Source organism: Ptychodera flava, chromosome 18 (assembly GCF_041260155.1).
Source record: "Ptychodera flava strain L36383 chromosome 18, AS_Pfla_20210202, whole genome shotgun sequence".
Taxonomy (NCBI): Eukaryota; Metazoa; Hemichordata; class Enteropneusta; family Ptychoderidae; genus Ptychodera; species Ptychodera flava.
Window position 1 is genome coordinate 25919034 of NC_091945.1, and position 11974 is coordinate 25931007.

An 11974-nucleotide genomic window follows, 5' to 3' on the forward strand; every position below is an offset into this window, starting at 1 on the left:
TTCTTTTTTATTCTGCCGGATATTCTTCAGTCGGAATATTGACTACATTACGACAAATTTTAAACTATTTCAGTACTGTTGGCTGACAACTGGTGGATTAATGACCGCATTCACTGGAAGAAAATATCGGGAGAGTCAATGCTTGGTATTTCTCAACATAGGTATGGAACATGGTATTTCATTTTGCATTCTACCACATTAAAATCCTTCAGGTGAATGCTATATTTTCAGCGAAAAGTGTGCTCAACACAAACACGTTCACAACACACAAGCTTTTCAACATATTTCTTTATTGGCTTTCAAATATTACAGTGTTTGCAGTACTGTGAAATACAAAGATACCAGATGCTTGCATGCTTTTCTGATATAAATATGCTTCTGTGGTACAAAAAGTCTATTACTTGCCTAGATGCATTCACATTTAGCACAAGTGAGGGTTTTCTTCGATGGTAGGACCTTAACTTTAAAGGTATGCATATCTTGGTGTCATTGAACTTCTGCTAAGCAACTAGCTGTAGAGTACATTCGTTGACCCTAACATGGCTTTGTATGCTGCATGGCAACACACAATGGAATTCTGGGAATGGCAAATGGATGTATGATAACAGAACTGGAACAATCATTGCTGCACGGACAGTAACATTACAGTACTGAATGTTTTGTCATGGATATTTTTTCATCAAAATCAGTGTTTTTCTTTCACTGATAATATATGTTCATCAGCTGCATACGATGTAATACAAGTTTCAATTGCGTGTAACTTACAGATAGGCTATCAATTGAGTAGTTTTGTAACAAAACACTTATCAAGTTCAATGCTCTTGTAAGTAGTCTAGAACAAGATGTTATACTCAATGGTTGTAAACTGTAAAATGTTGTCCATGTATGTTCGTCTTGGTGTAAAAACAATGGGAGAGGGCTGGCTTCTTAAATATGGGATGGAAATAAGCATATAAGACATGTAAGTATATATTGCTGCAATGATACAAAAGGGACAAAAATCCTAAAGTTTTGTTTCTGTGGCATGTCTACATGCACTGCATACTGTTGTGCTCCTTGTTTTCCCATCCAGTTATTTCTACTGGTCCCACAAAAATACTTCAACATTTTCCACAACTTGCAGCCACTGAATATTCTTAAGTATGGACGTTTAGGAAATAATTTCATAGCATCACTGCAGGCTGCAGTTTGTGTTTCTGTGTACAGCTGCTTCATGGAATTAAAGCTGGAAATGACAAGGTCACATTTTGACGTTTTTGTAAAACCAAAACAAAGCAAATGTGGTAATTTTCAACACTTTGACTACTTTGAGTCTCTGGAAATTGCTGTAACTCTATTCCCTTTTGTAAATTACTAATTGTATAGTTTATCAATCTCATAACATAAGGCTCGCTTTGATCTAGTTACTACTACTGTGAGCTTGAAATGAACATCTCTTCTGATATCAGAGGATGTATTTTTCAAATTTTAGTCAACTTCTTCAATTGTTGGGCCGGCACTGCCACCTTCGTTTGCACCAGCGTTAGCGCCACTGAAATCGCCAGGCATACCGCCAGGCATACCACCTGGCATTCCCTGGCCACCTGTAGCCTGGTATAGCTTAGTGATGATGGGTTTGCATATGCCTTCAATTTCTTTGAGCCTGTCTTCATATTCATCCTTTTCTGCAGTCTGTGGGAGGGAATCAGAAATGCATGTTATTTGCTTGTCCTGAATATACGTCTTTTCCAAACATAACTGTAACAACAAATTTGGTCAATCATCTCGACATAGCCATCAGTGGGGTCATACTAACATTGTGTACTCTTGATGAATTTTGTTGCGTCCTGAAGCTGTAACGAAGCTGAGCCCAGTGGCAACATCATCCATGATCGTTGATATATATGAAACTCTAAGCCTGTTCATTCAGTAAGTCACAGCGCTCTCATTTCTGTCACTATGCACCTTAGATTATCACATAACCTGTGAAAAAATTCACATACCTGGTTGCTGTCTAGCCAAGTGATGACTTCTTGACATTTTTCAACTATCTTTGTCTTATCTTCATCGCTGATCTTGTCTTTCAGCTTCTCGTCTTCAACAGTGTTCTTCATGTTGAAACAATAGCTTTCAAGATTGTTCTTGGCTGAAATTCTGTCCCTTTGAGCTTCATCTTCATTCTTATACTTCTCTGCATCCTGCACCATGCGTTCAATCTCTTCCTTGGACAGACGTCCTGTAAGACAATAGCAGTGTAATTGAAAGTCATCGGTATTGCACAACGTCCATGCCACAATGTCCTTTGCCTGCATCGAAACATACTATATGCTAAAATGATACCAAGGAAAAAATCACAAATATTTTTCTGCAACAGAAAATACAAGAAGTGTAATAGATCAGAGTAGATGCTTTAATAGACCAAAGCAGACTACTCAATAGTTCATGAATACTCACCTTTGTCATTCGTGATGGTGATCTTATTTTCTTTGCCAGTGCTCTTGTCTACAGCAGACACATTCAGGATACCATTGGCGTCTACATCAAACGTGACTTCAATCTGCGGCACACCGCGGGGTGCTGGAGGGATACCAGTCAGTTCAAATTTTCCCAAAATATTCTGTTAGGAATAGGAAACAAGGTTTATGTAATAAGTTGACGCAAAAGAAACTAGTCTTGTGACCTGGAACGTCAATTCTGCAATAGCATATTCTCAAGGCATTGGTTTACCAGAGGGTTCATACATTCACATCACCCAAATTACAGGATGTGAGTGATTTTTGAGGACTTTTTAAGTCCCAAAATATCATATCTTCGACAAATCGTTTTATGATTTCATCACTTATCACCTAATCAATTTTTGATAACTGGGAGGGGGGGGGTTATCACTTTTCCAAGACTTTCCAGGAGACTTTAAAATTCAAGGACTATCCAGAAGTGTCACACCTTGTTATGTCTTACCCTGTGAGAATTAATATTGACATATCTCCTATATCCATACCACTATGGACTCTCCACTCTTCATTTGTAAGCCTTGAATTGCAATTTCATGAATTTTTTGTAAGAGAAATGATTCCCTCAGAAAGATATTTCAAGGACGACCTGCAAAAAGTGGTGATTATCTTACACACTAGGCAGACACTCAGAGGAAATAGATGACGAGTGTAGCTTGAACAATAACTTTTATTTAGCAGTGCAGTGTATGACATCCACAGTATTATTACTATGTTTATTAATTCTGAATCCCCTGTTGTAACGGGAAGCCACACCTATAATGAATTAAATGTATTAACACCCACATCAACTTCACGATCACTTAACCCTTTGAGCACTGCAATTTTTCCCCTAAATATCAGGCCATTTTATCTATTTTTATGAATTTTTCTGTAATTTTTTCCATGATTTTGGACCAAATGGACATAAATATTCAAGGGCTGCACTTTTTGACCCAAATTTTGTGAAAAATCTGAAAAAAAGAATACCGTCAAGGGCAGTGTGTTCTGATTTGCTTTGAATTGTCCATTCAAGAAATATTTAAACCAGAAAACAAGAATGACAAAAAAGTAAATAAGGTCTGAAACTTTAGGTACTGGAGGTCGACTTTAGGAACAGGCTTAGCAGAGGAATGTTTCAACACAGTCCTTCATGGTTTCAGCAGGTCTGCCAATATGTATCAGTTCATGAACAATGACAGGAAATGACTCAAGGTCAGTGGAGTAGCCTGTTTAAGTCACTGCCACCACTCCTACACATAAAAGGTACATTGCATACAAATAGGTTAGGGATTACAGAATCTCAAACTCAGATGTGTGGGTTGCTTCAGTTAATGCCACCACTCCTACAAATTTGCAGGATTTCCCCTTTTTCTTACCTCATTTACACATTTTTGACACTGACATGTTCATTTGGACAACGTCACATCTCAAACCCTGGGTCTACCTGTACACCAGATATTGTGATGATAGGTGTGGCGGTTTGGGAGCTTTTGTGTGTGACGGACATACATCCGCACACACATACATACATACATACATACATACATACAGACGCCATTGACTCACCACATAAGCTCTTTTTGGTATTTATATACATACATGAATTGTCTAGATCTGAAATAAATTGTTGGCGTTGTATAGTATAAATGCAACAGAAAGCAACTTTGCCACTCAATGGGTTAAAGCAAGTTGTGTAGATCAAACACTTACATTGTCTTTTGTCATTGCACGTTCTCCTTCATAGACCTGGATGAGCACACCTGGTTGGTTGTCGGAGTAGGTTGTAAATACCTGGGTCTGCTTTGTCGGAACAGTGGTGTTACGTTTAATCAAGGCTGTCATCACACCACCAGCAGTCTCAATACCAAGGGACAACGGAGCCACGTCAAGAAGTAGAAGATCAGAGACTTCCTCCGATTTGTCTCCAGAGAGAATTGCAGCCTGGACAGCTGTAAGGAATTGGATCAAATTAAATGTCTTGTTATACATTTAGGATGTGGCCATGAAAATTCAACCTCTCAGTTGTACACACCAAAGTGATTTTGCCAGCTGAAAAGGATAATGGTTGACGGTGGAGTTGACTCCCACCTCTTCATAGTTGCTTATACACTGCAGAGTGAACTGGAGACAAATCACAACTTTATAATTATATACGTCTTTTTGGTAAGTACTTTTTCAAGAAAATCTACATACCGGCACCATACGCAACAGCTTCATCAGGGTTGATGCTCTTATTCAAGTCCTTGCCGTTGAAGAAATCTTGCAAGATCTTCTGAATTTTAGGGATACGAGTAGAGCCGCCCACAAGTACAAGGTCATGGATGTTTGATTTGTCAAGCTTGGAATCTCTTAGAGCTTTCTCGACTGGTGTGAGTGTACTACGGAACAGGTCTGCGTTTTGTTCCTCAAAACGGGCACGAGTGATCGACGTATAGAAATCAATTCCTTCAAATAGCGAATCAATTTCAATGCTGGATGGTGAGAAGAAATTGCAAATTGGTAAGTTTGTAACCTAACACTTGTATAAACAATCTAAGAATGCATCTGCTGGTCAAAATCTATGATTCTCTGTTGTGAAAGGCTCTTTGAAATTACCTTATATGCTGCGGACAAAATATTAAAAAGAAGACAGGAAGCAATTGCAGAGCACATTGGTTTTATCAGTTTTCAACAGTGTTAACTTACAGAACTTTCATACATGAAGCATTCATTTCATTTATTGTTAAAACAAAAGGGACGGCAAAGTGAACACTGAGGGCGAGCGGCATTCCCTAATATTATCATTAACAATTGTTAAAACAGAAAGATTACACTGGAAGATGAGAACAAAGACCATAAGAAATGTAATTTGCCATTACTTATGACACTGCTATGTCAGGATAACAAATTTGTATGGCTAGAAATGCAACAACAAATAAGTTTGTATATCATACGCACTTATAATTGATATGTGAAAGAAAATATATGTAAATACTAACCTTGCTTGAGTTGAAGATGACAGTGTCCTCTTTGCACGTTCACAAGCAGTTCTAAGACGTCTAAGTGCACGCTTATTTCCTGTGATATCCTTCTTGTGTTTGCGTTTGAACTCATTCACAAAGTGGTTGACCATACGACTGTCAAAGTCTTCACCCCCCAAGTGAGTGTCACCGGCTGTGGACTTGACCTCAAAGATGCCATCCTCAATGGTCAAGATGGACACATCAAAAGTACCACCGCCAAGGTCAAAGATTAGGACGTTACGCTCAGCACCAACCTGTTTGGCAAAGCAGTGAGTATTAACTTTGTCAGTCTCTCTTGGATATGTGGTTTTACATTACTATCAAGGTAAATGACTAGACATTACTCGAACAACAAACTGTGGGTGTCCAGTGATGAGTACATTTCTGATTGATTTTTTAATCACTGGAAATTTCTGTGAGTTGGCACTTTACCAATATGCATCAAACAGAACTTTATGCTATGGTGAGTCAAGGAAGAATGCACCATGGTGCCATATACTCTGATCTACTTCTTGTGTGGGCTAATTTTATAGATCTTGGCATAAGAAAAATTTTCAGTCTTAGTGTTTTGAAATCATAAATTTTTTCCCCATAGAGGTAACACAGGGATGGTGGCCATTTCGAAATCAGGCATCAGTGAATGTCAGGTAATTTGTTTCTCTAGTACCCAGCTTTGCATGTTGACCCTTGATTTTTTATTCTTGATTTGGTATAAAATATAATTGAATGTTTCATTTAGGAAAGTTTTGAGCAAAAGTTTAAGCCTTTCACTTTTGGAAGGAGTACTACCTTGATAATGATAATATTACTAATACTTTATTGCTAAATGCATTAAAATAAAATGGAAATTGAATATGAAAACCAGAAAAAAAAATATTATAATAAAACTGAGACTTAAAAATGCAAGAGATTAAGAAAATGAACAGCAGAATAAGACATGAAAATCATCAAAGGGTGAGACATGCAAGAAAAGCATAAACGATAGATGCTACGAAGGCATTAAAAAAACAACTATACATGCTGTTTAAATAAAACAAACCAAGAATTTGCTTCTTCACAATAGCAGGTATGTCTCAAAGATAAAGACACAAAATTTCTGAATGTTGCTGCATAATTCTATTTTCTCCATGGAAAACGCAGAGAGAAAATAAACCGAACACATTCAGCAGTTTCATATAGACACACAGATTTTACCATACATTGGAGAAATCATCATGCATGATAATTTTCAGCATGTGTCATGTTCATGCTTGCCTTTCTTCCTAAGTGGAAAGAAGCTTCACGTAGCAGCTTAGTCACTTACTTAATAGCATGAAATGAATTACAAACAGAAACTCACGTAACTGAATATAAGTTTAAAGGCAAGTCAAATCAAGATGCAGCTACATTTTCTGGTATTCTTTTGTTATATCAGTAGTTTATTGAAAGAACCAGAAGCAAACATTTCACTATTCTTCCTAAAAATACATGCAAGTTTGACCATAGAGGGCGCTGTTCAATCAACTTTCCAGAAATCATCAGCAAAATCAGTTATTAATATGTTAATGAAAATATCCAAAAAGTTTTGCATGAAAGGTGCTAAGCATGTCACCAAACATGCAATAGCGTGGTATGTGCATTTCTAATTTCCTAGAGCACACTTTGCTTTATTTTTGTCATAACTTGTTTTCATAAATGTTATACTTGTCCAAGTTACCTTTTTGTCAAGACCATATGCAATAGCTGCAGCTGTGGGCTCGTTGATAATACGGAGCACATTCATGCCGGAGATTGTACCAGCGTCTTTGGTGGCTTGACGTTGAGAATCATTGAAATTTGCTGGAACAGTTATTACAGCATTATTGACTTTCTGTGGAAAGAAAAATTAACATAAATTATATTACCAATGAAATTAATGACAAGTGATCTGTTCAAGAAATAATGTAATTATAAGAAATTATTTCTTATAATTAAATTTGACTCATACTGAGTGATAAATGGTCTTTATGTTTTCTTATCACTGATACAGTTTGGGTGGAATGTTATTGCCATATTTGCTATGCCAAAGGGAATTTTCATAGGACAAGGAAACTAAGTTTACATATTCGCCAGTCTTACCAAATACAATTGATTCTACCTTAGGGGAATCAGAATAGTTAGCAACTGGATATTTATTTCATTCATTGCCTTCCCACCAGGTGGGGCAAGGGTTTGAGTTAAGGTTTTGCTAAATGTGCATGTCTGGGCCGTAACTGTTCAAGAGCTATTATAATCCTCTTTGTACCTTTCCAAGATATGCTTCGGCAATTTCCTTCATCTTGAGGAGAACCATGGAACTGATTTCTTCTGGGTAGAAGGTTTTCTCTTCTGCTTTGTACTCCACTTGGATCTTGGGCTTGCCTCCATCATTAGTCACTTTAAATGGCCACAGTTTCATGTCCTGTTGGACAACTGATTCTTCAAACCGACGACCAATTAAACGCTTGGCATCTGAAGACAAAAAAGTTTGTTTTTTATGGCAAATAACAGAATCTGTGAAGGTCACGGAAGTCTTTGTTAGACACTCGGTAAAAGAAACTTAAAATTTACGAATACTTTTTACAAATTATAAAAGGACTACTTTCCAAGACATCATTTTTACAATTGATCATTTTTTATATCATTTTACATAACATTTTCAGGATATGACAACTGATAATCTTGTCAATTTTGAAAATTTTGGGTGGATGATCAGTATTCCAGGAAGTTGGTTTCATTTTTTAGCCCTTTTCCAGAACTTTCCAGGAGGCTTTTAAAATTCAGGGACTTTTAAATGACTTTTTTGAAGTGAACCAACATTACTAAAATCTTTGCTAATCTTTTTAGAAAAATAGTGCCTACAAAATATGACTTTTTGATGAATTTTGTTCCAGATTTTGCATTATATTCTGACCTGCACCAGAACTTTGCAGTGTTACAGTGGTATTCATATGCTGAATAAAGGTCAGAGGTCAACAGTGATACCATAGTTTAAAAGAACATTCAGACATGCTGCTGAATAAGGTCAGAGGTCAACACTGGCAGGTCATAGTTCACCAGAAAGAACTTCTTTCATTTTCACTATACAAATATTAAAGTCATGAAGTAATGACTAATCCTACTTTCTCTCATTAAAAATGTAAATGTTGAAGTCAGAGGTCACCTTAACATTAATAACCTACCAAACACAGTATTGTTTGGGTTCATAGCAACTTGGTTCTTGGCAGCATCTCCGATGAGACGCTCTGTATCTGTGAAAGCCACATAGCTGGGAGTTGTACGGTTTCCCTGGTCATTGGCTATGATTTCAACTTTACCATGCTGGAATACGCCAACGCAGGAGTATGTTGTACCCAAATCAATACCAACTGCTGGTCCTTTGGCGGCCATGTTTTATCTAGAAGAAGCAGAGTAGTGGTAGGTAACATTGATGTAATCGTGATGACAGCCCACATTTTCACATTTAATCTCTTGATTTCATATGTACAGGAACACAGCTGGGATAAGAGCAACTGCACACTTGTGATGGGCTTTAATATCAAAGAGTTCAAATGCCTGAAAACAATGTTAACTGTCACAGTCATACTGTACAGATCAAAATGTCAGGAGTTGTCCACCACTTGGGAAGGGCTTCTTGTGTAAGTTTCAAGGTAGGACGTTGAGATTTAAAGGACCAACACGTGAGGTTGGCAATGTAATCTTTCTTACGTAATCTTTCTTGAGATTTAGCTCAGATTTCCATTCATTAATCCACCATCATTGATAGCATTATCATATTCTTTGGTTCTTTTTCAAAGTTTATTTAACTGATGTTACAGTTCTGGTAGACACTTATGGTATTTATTTGATGAACAGATTGTCGTTCTTGACTTTAATATGACAATATCTGTTTTGTTTTGTTTTTTCCGATCACACTTCCCGTTGACATATGTTTAACTTGTCGAAAAAGTGCGCGATGACAACAGAAAATCATTGATGGGAGGTATGTAAAATAATCCTGCTTATTTAGACCTGTGATACGCCCCTTCGAAATTCTAAACTTCTTGCCAAAACCATGGTATTCGAGAATATTTATATAAGGCCGGCCTTGCCCATACACATTTAGCCGAAACTGCGTCAACATTTAAAGTTGATAATTAATCTTTGAATGTTTGAACGGGAAATTTGTCACGAGGTTGGCAACGCCACTTGGCACTAAGAGGAGTAGGACATCAGATTGACTTGCCAACGATTGCTCGCCACCAGACTGAAATAAAATTGAAGCCGCTGCTCTGCATGGCAGGGCGCGGGCCTCCTGTGGTGGGAGGCCTGGCCTATGGCCGATAACATACACCCCTGCCATGCAGAGCTCAAGTCAACGTATCCTAAGCTGCATGTTACATAGAACTATACGCCAAGCTTTCACTTCAGTTTAATTTAAATTTACTAATCAATTTTTCGGCGAAATTTGGTGATATGGTAAAAGTTCAACTGACGACATCATCACTCCATGGACCCGTTCTATACCAAAATGAATTCCTCTTTTCACATGCTCTCTTTTCAGCGAAATGTCTCCTAAACAATTGGACAAGAAAATTGATCAAACATTTTTTACTCGTTTTGCGCTTTAACAGGAATCGCCCAGCACGTGTACATACCGGATTACCGTCATATACCGGTACGACTACGAGATAGAGTCCTCGAAGAAAGCCGGTCTTTCTTGAAGATCGCCAATTTCCTTTTACATTTTGATAATCGTGAAAGAAAGAGTGACTTACCTGAATGTAAAGGGGTTAAAAAAGGTTTCTAAATCACAGAAATGCTGGGCAAATATCCTAATTTTTGACCTTATTCTTCTAGCACTGAGCACGTTTGAAGCTCTCGTGTCCTGACTAACCTTTAATATGGTATATATTCCATGACGTACAAATAAACGGGCCTATCAGAAGGCGAGTTTGAGTTCATCACATGCTTTCGAAATTTCTCGAACACTCTTCACGTGATTCCCTCGCACCAATCAGTGCATATGTTGTGCACCCTAGCAGCCGGTTAGCAAACACAAGCGTATAACGTATCCTTTGTTCAATGGTGTGACGAACTTCCGAGCATTTCGAATTGTGGCTATACGCGCCTATGTCACTACTACATGTGCCATTTCCACACTCATGTATCATGGAAGCTTATCCAGATATTCTTTAATTCAGCATTTTCTTTGTAGCATCACAAAGACACAATATGTATATCGTACCGGTTGTATTGATGACGTTAAATACAGTGATTATATGAACATTGTCCCGATGAGTACATGGCGAGAGTGTCCGGCTTTGGCTACGCTACCTCCGGAGTCGGGAAGTGGCGTAACCAAAGTCGGTACTCTGACCTTACTTGTAAGGCTACGTCCGATCATAGCCCTGCCACCCCAGGCAGTGCTAGGTTGGAACACGGTCGTTGATACACTGTGCAGGATCCTGTGTATCAGAAACAGGAGCCTACCAGGCTAAGCTAACCATAATAAGCGACTGGTTGGTTGGGCGCTCGAGCCGCCTCATTGAGAGAAACATTATCATAGGCCTACTGTATCGTTTTAAGCCGGAATTCCACAGTTCTAGTATAAGTGGCGAAGCCATCCCAGAAATGAGTAAATCCAGTATTCCACTCTGTTTTGACCATTGCATGCACTCAGAGCTCCTTGTGGTATACCCGTTGCTTGTGTGTGTTTTCCCTTCAACCACGGATTATAAAGGGTAATATGGGTGTTCAATGTTATTGCTAGTTTTGTTTTTTCATGTTGTTAGGCCTACTGGGTGATGAAAATTGATGAACAAAAGCGTTTTCGTTTCTTTGATTCATTTCTACTGTTAACCTTCTAAATATCTGAAAAAAGAAAATGATATAAAGGCCTTTTAACTTCTTTTAACTAACTGAAAACGAAAATAAGGTTTTGAGGTGCCAAGAAGATATTACAGCACGGGTATCCGTGGACACCGGCACTGTCCCTGTGTAGTATCTTCTCGGCAGCTCAAATCCTTGGAAGCTATATAATAATGTTTATTTTAGAGTTATTTAGAAGGTTACTAGTAGAAATCAATGAACAAAAATAAAATACTAAAATACATGTGTCCTTCCATTTAGTACCAAATAACAACACAAACCCTGTCATACCGACAATTCCAGATTTTTTACTTGAGCTCGGTGAAAGACTTCCAGGGAAAACAATTTGTTTTTAATCAAAGTAAGTCGAGGTAAGATTATAGTTCATGCAGTCACTTTCCTAACAACAAATCACCTGTTAGCTGTGGGTCCTTAGCTGTGGTGTTTTCGGTCGGTATTTCTGCCTTTTACGTGGTAGCGGGGTTAACGTAAAAGTCAAAACCAGCCCGTAAAAGGCAGAAATCTCGTCCGAAAACACCAAAGCTAAGGACCCACAGCTAATCACCTGTACGATGACGTTCTTTCATTTTCAGCAAACGGAATAAATGGCGATGCACCACGTTGTAACCGTAACGACCACCCAGCCATTAAGGC

General features: G+C 38.1%; 1 protein-coding gene across 1 annotated transcript; it reads right to left on the reverse strand.

Moving 5' to 3' along the window:
• Positions 1 to 270: 270 nt before the first annotated feature.
• Positions 271 to 10379, reverse strand: LOC139117243 (heat shock cognate 71 kDa protein). Its single transcript, XM_070680189.1, has 10 exons — positions 10228 to 10379; positions 8653 to 8867; positions 7737 to 7942; positions 7170 to 7322; positions 5450 to 5727; positions 4665 to 4942; positions 4182 to 4420; positions 2434 to 2596; positions 1983 to 2215; positions 271 to 1671 (listed from the first exon to the last, which is right to left on the reverse strand). Exons 2-10 carry the CDS (start codon positions 8858 to 8860, stop codon positions 1468 to 1470), a joined length of 1962 nt encoding a protein of 653 aa, XP_070536290.1. The 5' UTR covers positions 8861 to 8867; positions 10228 to 10379; the 3' UTR covers positions 271 to 1467.
• Between the last annotated feature and the right edge of the window lie 1595 nt (positions 10380 to 11974).

Bases quoted from the DNA above. Each gene is read 5' to 3' on its own strand.
- LOC139117243 (XM_070680189.1), bottom strand. From the start codon at position 8,860: ATGGCCGCCAAAGGACCAGCAGTTGGTATTGATTTGGGTACAACATAC. The intron at 7,323-7,736 runs GTACAAAGAGGA...TTCTTTCCACAG, and splicing joins CCGAAGCATATCTTGGAAAG to AAAGTCAATAATGCTGTAAT. The intron at 4,421-4,664 runs GTATGTAGATTT...AATTCCTTACAG, and splicing joins AGCTGTTGCGTATGGTGCCG to CTGTCCAGGCTGCAATTCTC.